Source organism: Onychomys torridus, chromosome 19 (assembly GCF_903995425.1).
Source record: "Onychomys torridus chromosome 19, mOncTor1.1, whole genome shotgun sequence".
NCBI lineage: Eukaryota > Metazoa > Chordata > Mammalia > Rodentia > Cricetidae > Onychomys > Onychomys torridus.
This window is the reverse complement of record NC_050461.1, coordinates 34,876,254-34,897,498: the sequence shown is the minus strand read 5'-3', so window position 1 is coordinate 34,897,498 and position 21,245 is coordinate 34,876,254. Positions and strand designations below refer to the sequence as shown.

General features: G+C 46.0%; 2 protein-coding genes across 2 annotated transcripts in view; both read right to left on the bottom strand.

Annotated features, from left to right (window-relative positions):
- Nucleotides 1–5,011: 5,011 nt before the first annotated feature.
- Nucleotides 5,012–8,684, bottom strand: Slc35d3 (solute carrier family 35 member D3). Its single transcript, XM_036168965.1, has 2 exons — nt 7,753–8,684; nt 5,012–6,769 (listed from the first exon to the last, which is right to left on the bottom strand). The coding sequence occupies exons 1-2, from the start codon at nt 8,189–8,191 to the stop codon at nt 5,955–5,957; spliced, it is 1,254 nt and encodes a 417-aa protein (XP_036024858.1). The 5' UTR covers nt 8,192–8,684; the 3' UTR covers nt 5,012–5,954.
- Nucleotides 8,685–17,060: 8,376 nt separating this feature from the next.
- Nucleotides 17,061–21,245, bottom strand: part of Pex7 (peroxisomal biogenesis factor 7) — a 65,414-nt gene continuing 61,229 nt past the window's right edge. The window contains exon 10 of the mRNA XM_036169215.1: nt 17,061–17,662. Coding sequence (XP_036025108.1) covers nt 17,594–17,662 — 69 coding nt within the window. The 3' untranslated portion in view covers nt 17,061–17,593. The remainder of the gene's footprint in view (nt 17,663–21,245) is intronic.

Sequence of the window (21,245 nt, the reverse complement as noted above, 5' to 3'; positions counted from 1 at the left end):
CAAGTTGCTATCCCTAACTCTGGAGGGCTAAGTGGATAGAGAAAGTTACAGCTAGGATCTCACATGAATCAGAAACCACTGGAGCTGTAATTTGTAGAAATGCTTAAATGATGACTTTCATAATTCCTAGATGAATGTGGCTGTCTATGACTATAATGAATAGTTAACTGGGGACCACAGTCTTGGATGCACTCTTCCATTCATGGTTTTGACATCCAGAAATTCCACAATTGGAAAGGGGTTGAAAAAGGTTCCCTTGCCTTCGGGCAGAGGAAGGTGAAGAGTGACTTTTGTGAGACATGCCCAGAGCATTTTCCCCAACCAAGACTCCCTCTGTAACTACCAAGATGTAACAGAGATTCTTGTAACTTGGGGAAGGGTCTTTATTCCTCCTACATTAAGCCCCTCTAGCTTTCCTGTCTCATCTATGAGGAGGGGAGAGGCTAAGAAACATTTACAAAGAGGGAAAAACCTAGGGTCATAGGTCCACTAAGACTGGGACTTATTAAGAATGCCTAGCCAACTAGGCGGTGGTGGCGCATGCCTTTCATCCCAGCACTCGGGAGGCAGAGGCAGGTGGATCTCTGTGAGTTCAAGGCCAGCCTGGGCTACAGAGTGAGTTCCAGGAAAGGTGTCAAAGCTACACAGAGAAACTCTGTCTCAAAAAAAAAAAAATGTACAGCCAAGATAGGGAGGGAATCATCCAAGGTTTGGATGGATGAAGAAAGGATTGATAGATTGAAGATGGGTAGATTGATGATGGATGGATGGATAGATGGATGGGTAGATACATGCATGCACACATGCATCCGTGGATGATGGGTGAATAATGGATAAAAATGACATTTATATAATGTAATACTATTCGGTAATAAAAAATTAAATTCTTTTACTTGGAGCACCGTGGATGGAACTGGAGCATACAAAGTTTAATAAGTCAAGCTTATAAAGACAACTACCACATGCTCTCACTCAAATGTGCAAGCTAAAAATGTTGGCTTCACAGAACTAGTATTGGACAGTGATGAGTTAGAACCTAGAAAGAAGGGTGGGTGCTTATCACATGTGACAATACAGTTAAATAGAGGATCCTAAGATTCATCAGTCCAGGGTGACCATGGTTCACAACACTTTATATGTTGTATAAATAACTAGATGAGAGGACTCTGAAACTTCTCAACACAAGGAAATTATAAATATTTATAGAAAAATGTCTTATATTCTCTTCTATTGTTGGGATAAAATGCTTTTGCAAAAAGCAACTTTGGAAGGGAAAGGGTTTATATCATATTACACTTCCAGGTCACAGTCCATCATTAAAGGAATTCAAGGCAGGAACTGTAAGGCAAGAACCTAAGGTCAGAGCCATAGAGGTATGCTTACTGCTGGCTCATGTTTTATAGTTTCATTATAGAGCCTGGGACTACCTGTTTAAGGAATGGTGTCACCCACAGTGGGCTGGTGATGACATAAAATTAATAATCAAGACAATCCCTTACATATATACCCAAAGACCAATCTGATCAAGGCAAATTCCTTATTTAAGGCTTTTCCTCCCAGATGACCGTAGGCTGTGTCAAGTTGTCAAAGCTAACTAAGACAAGAGGGAAATGATATTTACCCCAAAGTGGTCCCTACACACTATTGGAGAGCATCTCTCTTACCCCCACTCCGTATAGCCACACTAGCAGGGATCCATTATAGTGTCTGGACTGCAGCAGAAGGAGCTGAACACATCAGAGAAAGAGAACTAAGTGCAGCAGAGGAGTTTGGAGTCTAGCACTACGGTTGCTGCAGACGGCACAAAGCCCACTTTCTAGCCCAATGAGCATGACACCTCTCATTTAGAGGCCTCTTTGCCTCAGCTCCTATCCTCCAGCGTTATCAATCATCTGGCTTTCCACAATAAGAAAATCCTCCGAACTGAAACATCTCCCCCCAACAAAGAGAGTGAGGAGCCTCCTGAACTAAAATTCACAAGGAGGTTCTAAGAGTCATGAGGCCCCTCCCAGAGCTTATGTAAGAAATAAATAATAGCTGGAGGAGAGGAGACTCTTGAGAGTGCAGGATGCAAGTTGAGCAGAGATGCTTAAGGTTGCGGTTTTTGTGAGTCATCGCTTGTGCTAGGTGGGCCTTAGGTGACGCCACTGTCTTTAAGTCATTCCTGCTCCTGGAACTCCTCACTCCTGCTCCGTGTAAGAAATCCCCCAAAACTCATTACTTCACTAAACTCGACTTGGGTGGAGTCATTTCTTAGGCCTATGGTTGGTGCCCTATCTGAGATGAATAACATCTGTTCATGTCACCTCAGAGAAAGTCATAGCAATGGGCGTGCCAAATGGCAAGAAAACCAAGCAGGTCTAAAGAGACCAATGCATCTGCATTGGATTCAGGTGTGTGCAATGCAGGCTTTAGCATGATCTGAGAGGGAATGCTAAATAACCACGTGGAGCTCTCCCATGCAAAATGCAGATAGCATACCAGAATGCATATTCTGGAAGCACAACAATGGAGAAAACTGAGGAAGAATCACAAAGAGATGCTAGATGTTGATAACAAAAACACATAGCAAGAAAAAAAAAAGTGAAGAATTTCTCTGACTGGCTGGCTCATCAGTAGACTAAACTCAGCTAAGGAAAGAGTCAGTGAACTTACAGATGGCCTCATTAAAAAAAAAAAAATCGGTAAGCTGAAAGCTGGCTGTAATGCCTGTAATCCTGGCATTTGAAAAGTAGAGACAGGAAAGTAAGAAGTTTAAGGCCAGCCTCAGCCTCATAAGAATGTGAGGCCAGCCTGGTCTATATAAAAGCCTATCTCAGAGCCGGGCGGTGGTGGGGCATGCCTTTAATCCCAGCACTCTGGAGGCAGAGCCAGGCAGATCTCTATGAGTTCGAGACCAGCCTGGTCTACAAAGTGAGTTTCAGGAAAGGTGCAAAGCTACAGAGAGAAACCCTGTCTCGAAAAACCAAAAAAATAAATAACCTCAAAATTAATTCATTAGAATTTGTGAATTTCACCTGTTGTTGTTTTTTGTTTTGTTTTGTTTTGATTTGATTCTGAGCATTGCTATCAATGACCTAGAGAATCGGGCCCTGTGACAGGGGGTGACTGCTCTGTAAACTGGTCTTACGGGAGTTAGGTCGGCTGGACTTCGCCTTCTGCAGTGATAAGCACCCACCTTCTCATCTGCACAGCGCTGCCAGTCCTTTCCCACTGTTTCTGATTGACCTCTGCCTCAAGCATTAGCTGAGAGCTAGCTGGCATTCAGAGGGAGAAGGCCAGCACCAAGAAGGACACTCTGACCCCTTGTTGTGTTACAGAGAAGAGTTCCAGTGAAGCCACAGGGCATGTGAGGCAGGCTCCTTCTGTGGTCTGGAGAGCTAAAGACAGTGGAGGGATGTGACCTGCCTGCCAGCTGCTAGTGACCCGGGAAGGAGTCCCACCACTGACTTGCGACCCTGTGATGTCCTTCCTCCCTGGGAATTCCTCATTGCTGTCTTGCTTTCACACTTTAGCATTTCTTTTTGAGCCTTCCCGAGCTTCCACCCATCTGCTTATGGGACCTACCTTCTCTTGTGTCCTGTCTGCTCTTTGCCTGAGGGACCTGAAGTAGAGATGCCCAAGTTGTGTCTAAATAGTGTGACAGAACTTTCATGATATGTTCTTCTTATCCTATCACCATAATCGCCTCCAAGTGGGCTAGATTGTAGTGTCAAACCAATCTGATTAAATAGCCATCCTAATGTTGATATGGACACATCTTAAATATGTAGTTAACATTTAAAACTAATAAGTAAACTTTGAGTACACCAAATTACCCTTCCTATTAGTTTTGGGCCTTAGGGCCAACACTAAGATTTCTGGGAGGGATTCTACCTCAAGACTTCAGCACAGGGGCCATGCCTGAGTTTGCCATGGACTTCAGACTAGCCACCTCTCCTATTTCTCTAATAAACTCTAAAACAATGTTTCAAGTTTGTTGGGGAGAAAGGGTTCATCTTTTTGCAATATGTGCAAACCCACACTTGTGACCAAAGGGGATTTTTGTTCAGTAAAAAAAACCAATTATTTGTTGATGGTATAAAATCCCAGGTGGGATTCGTTGATGGTATAAAAGAAATCCCAGGCTTCCTTCAACTTTGTTGCTTTTAATTAATTCTCAGCTTTTTATCAGTGTACCAGGACGGTGCCCTCTGGCATGCTGATGTTAAAATTGGTGCTTTTTAATTTTTAAGAAGCCACTGTAATTCTGGCTTTTCTTATTTATCCACTTCTAACTTCTGACCTTTGTGGCACTCCTGGAAGCAGCTGATATTGCCTGGAAGAAGCAGGCAAGCAGGAGCAATCATGGCCACAATTCCATTTGCTTACCGGATTGCAGAGGCCAAAACTTGACTTCTGCTTCTGCTTCGTTCAGTAGCTTTGATTTTTGTAAATGACAGAAAACTGTAAGACGACACTATCTGAGCCTCTCAGGAAGATGCTGGCTGACAAGAGTACCCTCAGTGTCACAGTCCCCTTGTATTCCCTATTGGTGGCTGCTGCCATTATTCTATCTCAACTTCCATTCATACTACTGTCTAATGGGGTGTCTTTCTTTCTTCAGTCTGAGGTGGTATTTTACTTCTTTATGGTTTTCTTCACCAGAAATTCTTTGTTGTCGTTTGTTTTTATCATTTTAAATCCCGCTGCCATGGGTAATTGAGAAAGCTCCCAATGGCAGCTGAGAGTGTAGCTCAGTTGGCAGAGAGCTTGCTGAGCACACAGGCAGCCCTAGTCTCCGTTCATAGCATCGCAATTGACTGGGCATTGCATGCTGGTAATCTCAACACTGGGAAGGTAAAAGCATGAGGGTCAGAAGTTAGATGTCGCTGTTGAAGAAGGTCAGATGAAAGAAAGCTCCCAAAGGGTTGGTACCTGCAAACAGCCACTGTATTCCACACCTGGAAAGCAGCTTTCAACTGCCCCACAGAACAGAAATGTGTCTGAAACAAACACTAACAATTGACCCCTTTACAGATAGACCCACACTTTATTTTTGACAAATATAAGATAGAAAAATATCATAATGCGAATATAGCAGTTGCTCTTTTGTAACAGAGTTTGGGGGGTGTGCAGTGGGATTGGGTTGCTCTCCAAGGCAGCCTGTCTCCCTTCTGGCTTCAGCCAACATTGACTTACATTCCAGCCACTGTATTTGCTTGAAAGAGGATTACATGGAGGGAAAATAGGCTTTTAAAAAGGTTACAGCATTCAATAATAAATATTATAAAGCAAGGAACCCAAACAGCCTTTAAGATATATAATTACAAAGAGCAGACTTTAGACTTCATCATCAAAGCTAAGAACACATCTTCAAAATAGCTTCAACATTTCCTATTAATATGTAATAGAATAATAGAATACTCATTTTTTAAAAAAACGAAGGAAGAAAAATCCGAGTAAACACGATATTGCAGATGACCCCAAGAGTAAACAATTCAGTGTATTTATAAATGTCATTTCAACAATATACTCTTTGCCTCACAGGCAATAAAAACTAGAGTCCTGTCATCAGAAATGTGCCCCTGAATGTGATCTTTGAATTTATTAAGTGATGTCATCATTGCTACGAGCCATCTTTGGAAGGGGTGGCTGAGGGACTCTTGGTACATGCAAATATTTGGTTATGATTATAAAGAAAAAAAATCCATGTCCAGGAGTCTGAAGCTGAAATCACTTTTGATTTTGTTAAGCACCTGCACGGGTGTCTTCCTTCTATGGCACCCCAGGCAAAGTCCCACTAGATAATTAATAGGTAATAAATAGGTGCTAATTCGTCTCTGTAAGTCCCTTTCAGCTTGTTTGCTTCTCTTTCCCTATTCCTCAGAAGAAAACTGGAGGTCCCTCCTTAGACGTTATTTCTGCCATATAAAATAACCGTATGTACATATGTACATACATGCATGTCTTTTTCAAGGACTAGGTAACTCCTCGTTTTCTATCAAATAATCCTTCTTCATGTACTTAGTTCCCCTAACTAATCTCCACACCTCCAAGTAAGCATCCTTGAAGGACCTCCTACCCCCTTCATCAGCATGCTCTGCTATTCTTGAGACCCCTCTGAGGCTGCCCCTTGCCTCTTGCCCACCTTGCTGCAGGGAGCCACCTGCCCCTTCGGCACCCTCAGACCCGCTCCTTCCACCCTCGGCGGCGGGCAGCTCCTCCATAGCGAACGGCAGCTGGTCCCCACTTGGCGCTGGTTCCTCTCCCACTGCCTGCGATTCCAGATCCTCATAGTTGCTCTGCCTTCTGGTCTCCACGAATTTGGCCACGCAGTAAATGATGGAGCCCAGGGTGTTCACCACGACTCCGGCAATGAACAGAGAGGTGGGCTCCACGTCGCTGAAGGCCACCATGCCCACGGTGATAGTGGCTATGCTCTTTACCACGCCCACGAAGCTGGTGGTCACCGCCGAGTTGATGTAGGTGCAGTGCAGTGTGGTGAAGTTCATGGCACAGCCGATCAGGATACAGGCCACGAAGATGGAAACCATGATCGGGTCCTTCCAGCCCGGGAAGGTCCAGGCGTGGATGGAGTCGGTGCTGGCGAATGAGCAGAGGACCAGCAGAGGGGTGGCGGAGACGGCGATGACATACTGGGCCGTGAGAGGCCCGTGCTCCGTGTCTGCGCTGGCCTTCTGGATCAGCACCAGGTAGGCAGCGTGCACCAACACCGCCAGCACGCCCGTTACGTACCCAATGGGGTCGCCTGTCAGGTCTCCAGCTCCTGAGTGCACCAAGACAAGACGGTCGAGCCAGCGCGGGAAAGAAAAAAAGAGGAGACACAGGGTTGGTGCGGGTGGGTATCCACTCCGGGAAGCATGTCGCTTTGGAAAGACACACTTCTCGTCCCGCTTCTACCCACCAATGTCCCGGGTACCCAACAGAAGCCCTTCGTGCCTCCATTACTGTGTCCAAATGCGACAGTCAAGCCCAGTCAATGCACCCCATCTTCCTTTGGCCGGGAGGAAGGCTCCCGAGAGCTCAGATGCGCCTTGGCTTCTCTGAACCAGCACCGAGGTCACCTGGGTGGGTGGTTCCTCCACCCCGCCCCGTGGGCAGGGAGAGGGAACCCCAGCTAGTGGCTTCACCCCGGCGCGGGCCGGGCCTTGGAGAGAGGGTTCCCCTCTCTCCCCCCCCCCCCCGCTGCCCGCAGCTAGATCCCGCAGGGTCCTCCCGGCCCCTCCCGCCCCTGAACCCCAGGCCGGTCCCTTCTGCCTAGCACCCGCCCGGGTACTCCGAACGTGCCTGGGCCACCCCGGCTTCACCCCCATCTCTTTAGCTTCCCGACCCCGCTTGATCCGAGGAAGTTCCCGGCCCCCTTCCTTCCTTCCGGCTCAGTCCGGGGCTGGACTCCAGCTCTCGGCTCAGGCGACTCTCCATCCCTCCCGCAGGAAAGGGCAGAACAAGAAAGACCCGGGTGGGGGCGACGCGCTGAGAAAAGGGGCGGGGGGCGGAAGCCGGGGCACCTGGGGGTGGGGAGCGCTGATGGAGGAGGCTGGAAGGCTGAGGAAGGCTGCGCTAGGTCTCAGGAGCAAAGTCCCTCTTGTGAGCCCTAGGACCCACTCAAAGCTCTCCACCTGCCTCACTCTGCCTCAGTCTCCCCATCTGGCACGGAGGGCGTTGCACCGAGTGGTGCCCGCGATCTCTACCGGGTGGGGTGGGTGGACCGGGGGGGGGTGGTGGGGTGGTGGCGCGGGTCCCGCTCACCTGCCAGGGCGGCGCCGCAGGTGGTGATGAGCACGGCCGCCAGCACCCCCGGCGAGGGCGCGCCGTTCTTGAGCACCAGCACGCCGATGAGCATGGTGACCAGGGGCAGGCAGCGCTTGAAGACTACGTACATGGGCAGGCTGAGGCCGCGCAGCGACCAGAGGGTGAGGCTGGACTGCAGCGTGGAGAGCACCGCGACCCCCGCGAAGGAGCGAGCCAGGCTCAGGCCGAAGGGGGGCACGGCGATGAGCCCCAGGCGCCGCAGCAGCTCCAGGCTCAGCGCCGCGGTGGAGCTGGTCAGGCACTGCACCAGGGTCAGGAAGGAGAACTGGTAGCGGCTGATGAGGAACTTGAGCAGGATGTTGAGCGAGCCGGAGAAGACCCCGTGCGCGATCGCCACCGAGATGCCCAGCACGCGGCCCCGGCACAGCTGCCGCATCGCGCCGGCCCCGCTGCACGCTCTCCGCGGTGGCGGAGCTCGGGACCGGCGGGAGGGTAGCGGAGAGGCGCCGAGCGAGGGCGGCGGGGGCTCGGCGGCGGCGGCGGCGGCGGTGGGGCGAAGCGAAGGGCAGCGAGGGCGGGCTCGGCTACCCCGGGCAGCTCCAGCCGGGCGTCCTCGCGGCTCCGCGGCTCCGCGTGCGACTGCCCCGCAGCTCCCCCCTTTACCCCCCCCAACCCGGGAAGCGGGGGCGGGGGACTCCGAAAAGTGGCAAGGGTGGGGAGGACGGGTCTGAGGAGTGGCGGGAATCCTAGCGACGGCGACTTGGAAGTAGTAGGTGAGCAGCCGCGGGGAGTTGGGTCCCGCGCTGTTCCCGGGTCAGGCAGGACGCTCGGCCGAGTGCGGGGCTGGCGGCTGGACCACTGGGGCGGATGCCCCGGGGCAGGATGAATCTGCGCCCCTCGGGCATCCAGCGCCCACCTGGGTCGGCTGTCCGGGGTGCGTCTCCCTCTCCCCTCCCACAGCGGCAGAGCAGTGGGGTGCGCGCTGGGAAGTGAGGGGGGGGATCCCCTGCACTGCTCAAGACGATATTAGAAACAACAACGCTCCAGCATCGCACACCGTTCATTGGTCGCAACAAGTGACGGCGCCCCCAGCCCGGTGGCCCGCGAGTTGCAGCGGATTTTCCACCCAACGGTCTCTCCCAGGGCTGCACCGGGAAACAGACACGTCGGTGCTGGAGGGCGGCGGGGGGCCCTGACACCCAAGAGCCCGGTGCCTTGAAAGAACCCGCTGCCGCCGGGGAAGGCTTTGTAGCCCGAAGGCTGACCTGTTTCTGGTGCCAGGCGATGAGCTTGGAGTCTGCTTTCCTCCCAGGAAAGGTCCTGGGATCGTGCGTGGCCCTGCGGGAGCTTCCTCGTGGAGAAGGATGGTGTCTGGGCAGTAGATCGTGGAGTGGAGGGATACGTTTAATTTAGGCAAAGAGATAAAATAGGCCAAACAGCATAAACCCAGCAGTCAGGACGAGTAGTGGAGGAGCTTGGAAGGGAAGCAGCCCCAGAGAGAGACGGGTACAAGATAAAGGGGAGAAAATAGGTGGGCTCGGCAAAGATGAACATCAGACACTCCACCCTGTCGGGGAGTTCTGTTTTGGGATCCCCGGGAACCAGCTGCAGCCTGCTAGACAGTCATGGGCGGCTTTGGGGAGTAGGATGGTGTGGGTACCACTTTCCCTGGCCAGAAAATACACGTCTGCCCCGCAGTACTTGTGAAAGATGCCTGTGCTCCTCCCTGTGAAATCTACTTTTCTTTTTGTGACACCCCCACCCCCAAACCAGTGAGGCTTTGATCTGAATTCACTTGCGGGGAAGTTATGCTCTGACCCGCAGCGAACTCGGCAGGAACAGAGCCGCTAGTTCGGCTTCTCTAAGCGCCAGCCACGGTAGTTCTTAGGCTATTTGAAATTCATAGCCAAGGCCAGGTTGTGGGTGAGAAGCGGAGAGTTTGAGATCTTCGCATTGCGGCCCTTTCAGTCACCGGGGACTCATCTCTTAGCTACTTGGATTTCACACTCGTAACTTTTAAACACCACACTTGCATGGGATATACATTTGCTCAAAATCTAATATCTAATACCTTTTTTTTTTTTCACTTCTATGTTGAACCCGACAGTAGAGTACAGATGCAGAAACTGATTATTAGCTCATCCAAGGGGAAAAAGGACCATTCGAGCAGGAATTCCCGGCTCTCTGCAGTTCCTCCTTTGGGCCAGCTTTTGTGTTGTGGGCGCTTTGTGGTGAGAGCGCTGTCTTCTCAGCCTGTCCTCAGGCTCAGGCTAGCTCTTGCCCAGCGCCTGTCTGTCCCAGACAGGTGTGCACCCAGAAAAGTCTGGGCCCCATGGAGCTGACTTTGCAGGAATAAGTCCCCCGAGGCATTGTGCTGAAACTTCTGGCTCCCCTGGGAACTCTTCAGTTTTATTACTGTAAACTGTGGTTACACGCTATTAGCTATTTAAGAGACTCTGGTTTTCAAGGGTTTAAGAAATTAGAAGGCTGAAGCGGTAGTACAAATTATGTGTATGGTTTAAAGGTATATTCAAAATATGCAGAGAACAGAGATCAAGACAGAATATGAACTTCTTTTCTTTTTTTCTTTCTTTCTTTTTTCTTTTTTTAAAGATTTTTCAATAGATTTTTCTCCTTATGACTCCAGTTACAGGGCCGCTGCTGCAAGACATCCTATTATAAGCGAATATTATAAGGAAGTGGTTGTACAGGCCTAGTTTTGGAATGATTCATTTCTGCCAGCAATTATAATAGCTTCCATTTGTGATACTAACATTAGGTGGAGGATTGGGGGCTGACTCAGCTACCTTACCTTTCTCATTTAGGCAAGACTACTTAGCTTAATATGTCTGATCTACAGGGTATGAAGCAGCAGATTTTCTCTGCTGTGTTGTATGTAGTTTTCTAGTAGGACCTAACAAATTAACCCCATCTCCAACAAAACTAGTTACTAGGTAAGTTCCTAAAGAAAATCAAGAAAATGGTAGATACCATAGTATATTTAGTGAGACCAGTTGAACCATAATTTGGTCACAAAGCTATTTGACCAACTTGGCATCAAGTTGCCAAAGGTCTAGACACAAGCTCTTTATCTTTGGAGCTACTCAATAAATATTAGTGGCATAAAATCAATCTTTTATAGTTCATTCATTCAGCAAACATATTGGGCAAATATTCCGTGCTGGGTAGTCTGTTAATTGGAGGATTCAAGGATGAGCACTCAGCTGGTCCTTGGGGAGTCGCAGGTGTGTGTGGGGGGAGCAGCACCAGGAAGATAATGCAACAGGGAAGTCTTGCTTCAGCAAGAGACAGAGACCCAGGAAGGCAATTACATCAGCTTGACAGGGAGCAGAGATGACTTTCAGGAGAAATAAGTATGGTTCTAAACAAATTTACTTTATCATTTTTAGTTGTAAATGTGGCACATGCTCATTCATTGTAGTCCATCTAAAGAAGACAAGCTATAAATAACAAGAAAACGCTGTCCTTGGTGTTCACCATCCTCCACCCTACCACTGCTCAAGGCTGGCTGCCCTGCAATCTTTTATTCATGTAGTTATAGACAAACTCTTCTTTACAAAGTAAAATTGGGAGATCATTCATTTGTACATACACTTTGTTATTTTTAAAAGCACTTTGTCATAAACAACTTTCAAGGTAGTTAGTTCCATTCTCCAAGGGGTCCTGTTTCCTTCTTCACACTCTTGTTGACTTCTTCACTAGTCTGTAGTTGGTCTTGGTGACCAACAGAACATGGCAGGAATGAGTGTGTCACACCAGAGGCTTCAATCTTGGATTGCTCTTTACCACTTCTGGGGAGGTCCAATGTCCTCTCATATGGACACCTCACACAGCCTATGAAGAGTCCACATGGTCACTGGAGACCAATTTCAGATCTCATGGTTGACTGGTAAGCAGTTTACAGACTGAGCTGTCACCATAGATACTCTTAAATGACTGTGGTATAATAGGATCTTTTTACCTCCCCTTTCCTCCTCCTCTTCCTCCTCTTCTTCCCTATCCTGGGAACTGAACTTAGAGTCCCACACATACCAAGCAAGTATTTACCACTGAGCTATATCCCAATAAATCTTTCTCTGTAGACAGGCATTTAGGTTTTACCAAACACTGATACGCTATGTACCTTGGTACTTCTTCCTGGACATTCTGAGAATACTTGGGAACAGCTGGGTCACAGGGGAACTTACTATATTGACTTGTTGCCCGATTGCTTGCCAGGATCAGTGTGTAACCATCTTCTCCATTTAAGCAGCATTGGATTTTATCAGTGTGTTAAATGTTTGTCAAAGCAATATGCAGAAAAGGGAGAGAGATCTCACTTTAATTAGTATTTCCTTATCATCAGTGAAGAATAGTCAAACATTTTGAAGCATATCAAACATCTGCCTTCCTACTTCTGTGAACTCTCCATTGATATTCTCTATCTACTTTTGTGGTTTTTTTGTCTGGCAATTTTTTAAACGATTCATTACTTTCATTCATGTGTAAATGTGTGTGTTAACGCCATGTGTGTCTGGGTGCCCGAGAGGCCAGAAAAAGTTGTTCAATCCCCTGGGACTGGAGTTATAGGCAGTTGTCTCAAAGTGGGTGCTAAGAACCAAATATAGGTTCTCTGGAGGAGCAGGAAGGGTTATTAACTGCTGGACCATCCCCCACCAGGCCCTGTCTAGTGACTTTTAACAGTTTCTTATACATTCTGGATACTGGGGCTGGGAGGATGGCTCATTCAGTGAGCCCACAATCATGTGGGCCTCAGTTTGGTCCCCAGACCCCATGTAAACATAGTCAGATGTGGTGGTGCACACTTGTAATCATAGCATTGGGGAGGTGGACACTCTCCCAGGTAATGCTCCAGCCTCACCAACCAACCAACCTAGCCTTATCATTGAGTTCAGTGCCAGTGAGAGACCCCATCAAATACCATGGTGGAGGTTGTCCTTTGGCATGCACACACGTGCACTTGCACACACATGAACATGCATTCATACACACACACACACACACACACACACACACACACACACACACACAAAGTCTATCTATTAGCTAACGGGTTAATGCATCCTTGAAAGCATATCCTTTCTTTAGGTCCTCTCTCCATTAGCTCTGCTAACTGTGCATTTGCTATTTTAGAATTTGCTGTCAATCTTTTTCTCTATTCATTTCATGTAACTTTTAAAACGATGAGTAAGAACTTGCCAAGCCAAAGGCAGAACACCTAAGGTAGACAGACTAACTCGAGCAAAGACAGAATTGAAAACTTGCATGATTTCCAAGGGCTTTTGTGAACGTGCTGGTGTGGCTAGAGAGACTTTGCTGCAGGCAGCGACCAGGACGGAGCTGTCTGGTTAGTGGCATTGAACTGTTTCTTGGAAGCAATCCTACATGCAGAGAAAGGTTATACACTAAAATTGGGATACTCTGGGAACATTTTAGATGAGTCTTGGGCAGCAGCACAAAGCAGGGTCCAGAGCTAGAAATAGAGTAGCTACACAGAGACAGGTGGCCATTGTTCAGAGAAACTGGGAGGGGGGGGGGGATGGTGCTTGGGCTGAGGAGTAACGGGACAGGACACAGAATGATCTGTTCAGTGTGTGTGGAGAGGGCCTAGGGGTTGGCACGTAGGTCTTCAACTGACCTCAACGGATGTTTAACTTGACTCTTCCTTGGCAACTAATGAAAAAGCACACGCAGGAGGTAGCTGCTGGTTTAGTGGGCAAGATGATTTTGGCTGGAAGAAAATGGGTTCACAGGCTTATGGGAGAACCCACAGGGGAACACAGGAGACAACCAGTATTTAGTTCACATGTACAGAAGTTTTCAAAACACTTAAGGAGATCTGTTAGTAAGAAATTACTAAGGATCCATCTATGGGAAAGCCAAAATACTAAGACATTCAGTGAAGAAGTGTGAAAGACAAAATCAATGTGATCTAGAGTGAAGATGGGCTCCAGAGGGCCACCCAAGTCATGCTCAACTTACTCATCTTTTAGGCTAGAAAATGCAATTGTGTTAGTCCTCTCAAAATGGTGAGAAACTAGTCACCAGAGCTCACATTTCGATTCTTTCTTAGCAAGCCAACTCATCTTATTAGAAAGGCGGTCATGTGGCAGGGGCAAAGGCTTGGAGTCTGCTCTCCCAGATTTCAATTCAGCTTATTGCTTGCTGTCTATTGTGACTCCTGACACCCCCGGCTTCTTTGTCTAGAAAGCAGCACGGCACTGGGCAGATAAGTAATTAAGATTAAAAAGGAATGTCTTTAGTCCCAGCACTCAGGAGGCAGAGGCAGGTAGATCTCTCTGAGTTCAAGACTAGCCTGGTCACATAGTGAGCCAGACAGCCAGAGCTACATAGTGAGACCAGTCTCAAAAAAACAAAAACAAAATAACAACAAAAAGGACAGCAGATGGGTCATGTGGTCCTTCACACTGTCCCGTCACAGCAGGTGCAGGAGTAGTCTGGAAGGCAGATAGGATGGATGCTAACAGCAGGTGCTCTAGACATCTGTGCGGTTTTCTCCCAGGAAGGACTTTTCTTCCAAAAGTTACTGAGTTCATGAGCTACCAAGGTTTCAAAATGCATGCCCCTTCACTTTTAGAGCAGACTCTAGCTGGTCCCCTTTTCATCTTCCCACACTAGCTCCAGAACCAACTGGGCAACACTTACTCATAGACCAGATGCCAAGAACCTGAGGTATGTATCAGAAAGTCAGAGTATAAACATCCCTCACATCCCTGAGTACAGGGAAAAGTGGGATCAAGAGAGATGCTGGGAAATGTTGTTGTTCTTGGGTTTTATTTTCTGAAACTGGGTCTCACTTTGTAGTCCAGGGTACCTCAAACTCAGAGTAGCCCAGGCTGCAGTCCTCTTAGGTGCTGGAATTACAGGCATGCACCAGCACACTTGGCAAAATTTTTAAAAGAGCTTTGGATTTTGTTATTTGATCATTTCACATATGAATAATGTGCATTCTGACTATTATAAATCCCTCCAATTTCTCTCCCACTTCTCTTACCCCTCTTCCCTACTGACTCCTTCCTACATTTGTGGTTTTTGTTTCTGAGACTCACTGAGTTTGTGTGACCATGAATTTGGAAGCATCTGCTGAAGCCTGTTTCAATCTTCAATGAGTACTTAACTAAAGACAATGACTGTCCCTCTCCCTAGAATGTATCAGGAGCTAGTAGATCAGCAGAGAGAGAAAAATGTTAGTTTTTATTTTTATTTATTTATTTTATTATTATTATTATTATTATTATTATTATTATTATTGGGTTTTCGTGATAGGGTTTCATTGTGTAGTTCTGGCTGTCCTAGAACTCACTCTGTAGACCAGTCTGACTTTGAACTCACAGAGATCCACCTGCCTGTGCCTCTGCCTCCCAAGTGCTAGGATTAAAGGTGAGCACCACCACCTGGCTAATGCTAGCTTTTAAATCTTAAGATTTTTTTTGTTTCAAAAGATGCATGGTATATTACTTTGTTACTGTATCTCATATTCAGAGGAAAATAATTTTATTTCATTGTAAATATGATCTAGGTTTACTATCGGTTCTACCAATACAGAGTACCCACTGTGGACCCATTTTTATTGAGACACGCCTTGGTGAGATGCTATTAGTTCCTGTGGAGGGAAAGGACAAGGAAAAGCTGTACACAACTCTGAAGTCACCACTGTAAGGACAAGTCAAGTACCCTGCTCACTCCTGTTCACTCAGGATCCAAGACAACAGGTGTCCTAGCCCTGACATGAGTAACTCATTCAACAAATATGCTTTGAATGTCTTCTACATGCCAGGCCTGGTGATAAGGCAGTCTTGGGTCCTCAGACCATGGGCCCTGAGTTGTATAACTGATCATGTTTCTCATTTATGAAGCTGGAAAACTTGGAAGCAAATCTTTGTCCAGTCGGCAGCAACTTACAGAACTCCATGGCATGCATTTCCCAGCCCTTTGCTGGCTCCATCTGCCTGGTGTCCTGCTTCTAAATTTACACTGTTTTGCTGTGTGTGTCCTGTCTTCTTCTTGTGTGTTCTGGACTAAGACATAAACATGCCTGGCACACACACCTGGAGTCATTTTTGTTCTGAGTGTTACAAGTATATTTTGTTTTATAAATTCTTAAAAATTAGGATGTTTCCCTAGCACCATTTATTAAACATGCTGTCTTTCCTCTAGTGTGTATTTTTGGAATATTTGTTAAATATCAGACGGCTGTGATTATAGGCACTCATGTTTGGGTGTTCTATTTTGTTCTGTGGATCTACATGTGTGTTTTTGCACCAGTATCATACTGTTTTTATTACTGTAGCTCTGTAATATAGCTTGGAACCCCCCCCCCCCCCCCACACACACACACACACACAGTTCTTTTTTGCTCAGGATTGCCTTGAATCTTTAGTCTTTCCTGCTCACATAAACTTTAGGGTTGCTTTTGTTGTCGTTTTGTACTTTTTTAAATTTTCTATTTCTGTGAAGCGCATCACAGGGCTTTTGGTTGGGATTGAATTCAGTCTGCAAACTGCTTCTGGTAGGATGGTCATCTTCACGATATTAGTTCTCCCAACCCACGGGCACGGGTGTGGTCTTCCTGTCTTCTAATTTCAGGGCTGATGGCTGGCTCAGAGAGTGAAGGTGCTGGCCACTCCGCCTGACAATGTGGCTTCCATCAAGACCTACACGGTGAAAGGTAAGACCCTACTCCTGAGAGTTGTCCTCTGACCGCCACACTCCGATGGCACCCATAAATACACATACATTCACACTCAAAATACTTAATAAAACTAACATTCTCAGAAGCCTAAGAATCAGAATTTCTGCCATTTATAATGCAGACTTGACATGTAACAAGTGCTATGAAAACGCTGTTTCACTAACTCTTCCTTTCAACCTTCTCCATCAGCATTTATAATTGTTTCATTGAGAGGTAGCCAAGAGGGTTTAACGGACAATTTAGAGACACTTTAAGGAGCAATAATTAAAAGACTTAGTAGGACCAGAGCATGTTTTAAATTTATTTTTTTGGGTAGGGTATGGACACTGTCTTTTTAGCCCAAACTGCCTCTGTTCCCCAAGGCCTGGGGTTATAGGTGTGTGCTGCCACACCAGGCTAAAAGCTTTGATGGTGGAGAAGTGGGAAAAGGAAAAAGTGTCATGGATACAGTACCTAAAAGGACTGGAATACAAATTCAAAAGTAAGCTGTTAGCTCACAGGATTCCACAGCTTACAGCATAGCGCCATCCTGAGAGAATTTCACTTAGTGTACATGTAAGACAATGGTGGATTCTCAATAAATAACTACCAAATAATGTAAACCTTTATTAGAGATCATCTATGAACATCAGCTATATCTACATTAAATACAAAGTCCATATACACGTACATTTTTTAAAGGCAACCACATTAGGATGTCACAAAATGATAAATGATCAAGAAATGCAGTTTATTTTGATTTTTATCAATAGGAGTGGTTATATTTTACAATTTAAAAATAAAATATATTACTGTCCATGTAATCTACTAACCTCCCATATTTTATTCCATTTTATAATACAGAGATAACATTTTAATAGACATTACAAGATACATCATACCAGTAATTATTCTTTAGGATTACAGAAAATATGGCTTATGGACCAGTCTTACAATATGATACAATGTCTTTAGCAGCTGCCTTAAATCTGATTCGGATGTAAGTTTGAAAATTCTGAAATCTGAGTATACAGAAAGGCCTAATTTCCATCCTTTCAGTAGTTAATGTTTTATTGTTAGTGGTTCCTCAGTCAACGTCCCAGTGGCTGACCAGAGCAGCATCTCTTAACCAGAAACCGTGAGACAAACAGGGTCATAGATCTTTATGGTTTCATCCCAGGAGCAGTCAGCTACCTACAAAACACAGACAAAGTCAGAAAACATGCAGGCGAACAAATTCAAAGCTGGCAGCAGATGCAAACCCGATCAGTATATATACTAGGAAGCATAATTTTAAATAAAATACATAGGGATGTGTTTCTGGTTGAAATCTATTTCTCTTTTAAAGATAACATTTTGGGGACTGTTTCCAGCTGAGTGAAGCCACCTGTGCACTCCTGGAGAGCTACCTAAGCCCTTGTCCTGAGACAGTGCTGAAGCCTGAGGAATGAGACTGTTTGCTCAGCTGACAGCTAACACTTCTCTGACAGCAAAGACATAGGGAGAGCAAGGAGGCATCATGGGAACAATATTCAGAAAGATCTGAATACATGTCCGAACGGGTAAGCTGGTATGGACAGACAGACAAGGTATAGTTCTTCTTGTGACAAAATGGCTCATTTGAGGTTAGTCCGGAACACACTCTGGAGACCCGAAGCACATGCCCCAGTGTCTAAAGCCTTCACAGAGCCATGGCACTCTAACTGAAGGCCAGAGCTGAGACCAGCACTTCAAACACTGCTAAAACCAGTCCCTCAAAAGAGACAAACTGTCAAGCATTACTTGCTTAACCTTAAAAGTCAGATTTGACACTGTAGGGCACAAATATTAATTTCCCCTAGGTATATGTTTTTCAAACGTTGGGACTGTCAGGGAAACACCAACTATATCACACACACACACACACACACACACACACACACACACACACACACACACAAGATTCAAAGAAATGAGACCTTGGTTTTGAATACAAAGTATCTATAAATTCTGTTCCTGAATCCCAATCCATTCCTCTTCAATCTGATTTCTTACTTAGTCACGATTCATAATAATTAATGAATGTCAGGGCCACTGAATGAGCAAATGTTCTTAAGACTGTACTTGAATAGTGTACAAGAAAGACGAAAGCTTTAATGATAAGGGATTATATAGTCATTCAAATTAATGCAAATAATTATGGCATTCCTCTATCAGTTAAACCATTTACTAAGTTCCAAATTGAAACATGTTTATAATTAAAATGAGGTTTAAAACTCCAGTATTTTACTGAAAAAGACAAGCCCCTGAGCCTCCATGGATGGTACAGTAGTGGCCTCTTGGTAAGCAAAAGGTATCAAACACGTGGTCCTTGTGGAGCCTCTCCTGAGTTACCATCAGTACCGGGATGGCTGCTGGAAACACTGCTTCCCTTTACCCCAGGACTTCAGTCAACAGAGGGTGATCTTAGTATCTCACAGCATCCAGCTGTGGCCAACCTACAGAGCATTTTTAAACTGCTCATAATAAAGGCTGACAAAAAGACAAACAAAGACTTCTAAAGTAAAAACCATTATTGAAGGGATGGACAGCTAGCTAAACCCACTTAAGGAGCAGTGTGGAAACTAATAACAGCAGAAGCTTCCAATAATACATACACAGACATGAAAGCAATCTAAATGAAACTGCCAAATAACAGGGAAGACACAGCCTCAACTGGACATCTCTCATGACCAAATGAAGCTTCCAGTATCAGGAATGAGTAAAATCTAATTGAGTTCTTAGCCAAAGGCATCCTAGGAAACCCCCAAAAACCTAGACTGTAGCCAAAGCTACTGGTAGCTCTCCACAAACCAACAGCCAGGCCTTATTGTTGAAGATAATACCCACACAAATCACTGAGCATGGGGAAGTCGAGCTGGTGACTACATGGGGCCTTCACTCCCACATTCCAGCGTCTTTGGTATAGGAAGGTACTCTGCATGCTACTGAAAGAGAAACACCAACTCCAACATAGCCACAAACCTTTCAGCCTATAAGAGTGACCTGTCTGCAAGGTATGTTGGTGCAGCAGCAGAAAGCATGTGGGAGTAACCTACCAACATCTGATTAAAGGCCCAATCCATAAGATGGGCCCCCGTACCCACTCTGCTTGGGTGCCCAAGAACCTGGGACTAGATAGGCCAGGGGCCTAGGGGAAACAAAATACTGTTGTTCTGCTACAGGAACAGAGCAATAAAAAGAATCCTAATGATATTCTGCTATACTTATAGATCAGTGTCTTGCTCAGCCATCATCAGAGAAACGTCCTCCTACAGCAAATGGAAACAAATGCAAAGATCCACAGCCAGACATTATGCAGAGAGTGAAAGACTGTTAGGTTTTTTTTTTTTTTTGGCTCTTTTTTTTTTGGTTGGGAGGGGGTGCCACCCAGCTCCCAAATAAATCACTCACGGAGGTATATTCTTAATTATGAATGTCCGGCCTTAGCTTGGCTTAGTTTCTAGCCAGCTTTCCTTAACTTAACTTATTCTGTCTACCTTTTGCCTCAGGGTTTTTCCTCATTCTCTTACTTCTATAAATCTTACTCTTACTCCGTGGCAAAGCCATGTAGCTGGATGGCTGGTCCCTAGAGTCCTCCTCCTTCTCTGGCTGCTAGATCTTTGATCTTTCCTTCCAGTTTTCTCTTTCTATATATACTCTCTGCCTGCCAGGTCTGCCTATCCTTTCTCTGGCCTCACTATTGGCCGTTCAGCCCTTTTTAGACCATCAGGTGTTTTAGACAGGCAAAGTAACACAGCTTCACAGAGTTAAACAAATGCAACATAAACAAAAGTAACACATCTTGAAATATTCTACTACAAGAGATCTTAGAACACTCAGTCCTAGAAGGGATCAAATCCCTCCCCTCAGGGCTCAGGGAACTCTGCAGAAGAGAAGGAAAGAGTCTAATAACCACAGGGGATGGAGGACACCACAGAAATCAAGGCCTTCTAGACACAGCAGGGCTGGTGCACATAGGAACTCATGAAGATGGGGTCTTAGAGCTGGCCCCATTACCCTAGCCTTGTCTCCAAGTGTGGTCCTAGGATCAGCCTCACTTAGGGCTGACATACATCTGAGAGTCTTCAAACTGAAGTCCTCAACAGGTTTCATACACCAGGAAGTGAAACACGGAGCATGCACCTCAGGAGGCAGGGACCAGTGATTTTAAGAGTCTCAACTCCTGACCTCAAAACTGTAAATGAAGAACATTCTCCAGCTGTGTGGTAAAGTCCTCTGCAGAACTGTCTAATATGCAGCTGGGACTGAAAACCTCAGACACAGGGCACAATGTGTAACACTTTTCTTAACTGGGTTTTTGGCACTTAGGTAAGACAGTTTTGTGGGGAGAACTTTATTTGTAGAAACTTTTTGTTGTTGACTAAAAGAAACTCAAATTTGGTGACTAGGCATAGCAGCTCATGTCTATAATGACACCTCTTAGCACTCAGGAGGTGGAGGCAGGAGATCAGGAGTTCAAGGTCATCCTCAGCTACACATTGAGCTCAAGCCCAACTCTCAGGCTATGTAAGACCCTGTTTCCCACAAAACAAAACAAATTGTTAAAGTATATAGCCACTCCCCAACAACTTCAAATGTTGTCAGAATTATTTAATATATACTTAGGAAAGAATTCTCTTCCTTCCTTCATGAAAAGGTTAGCAATGGATGCTTCTGATGTAATGGAAAACAATGTATGCAATAATTTCATTTAAAATCCAAGTTTGGTAAGGAAGAGAACTGTAACCCCAGAGGC

Bases quoted from the DNA above. Each gene is read 5' to 3' on its own strand.
- Slc35d3 (XM_036168965.1), bottom strand. From the start codon at position 8,191: ATGCGGCAGCTGTGCCGGGGCCGCGTGCTGGGCATCTCGGTGGCGATC. The intron at 6,770-7,752 runs GTGAGCGGGACC...TGGTGCACTCAG, and splicing joins CTGCGGCGCCGCCCTGGCAG to GAGCTGGAGACCTGACAGGC.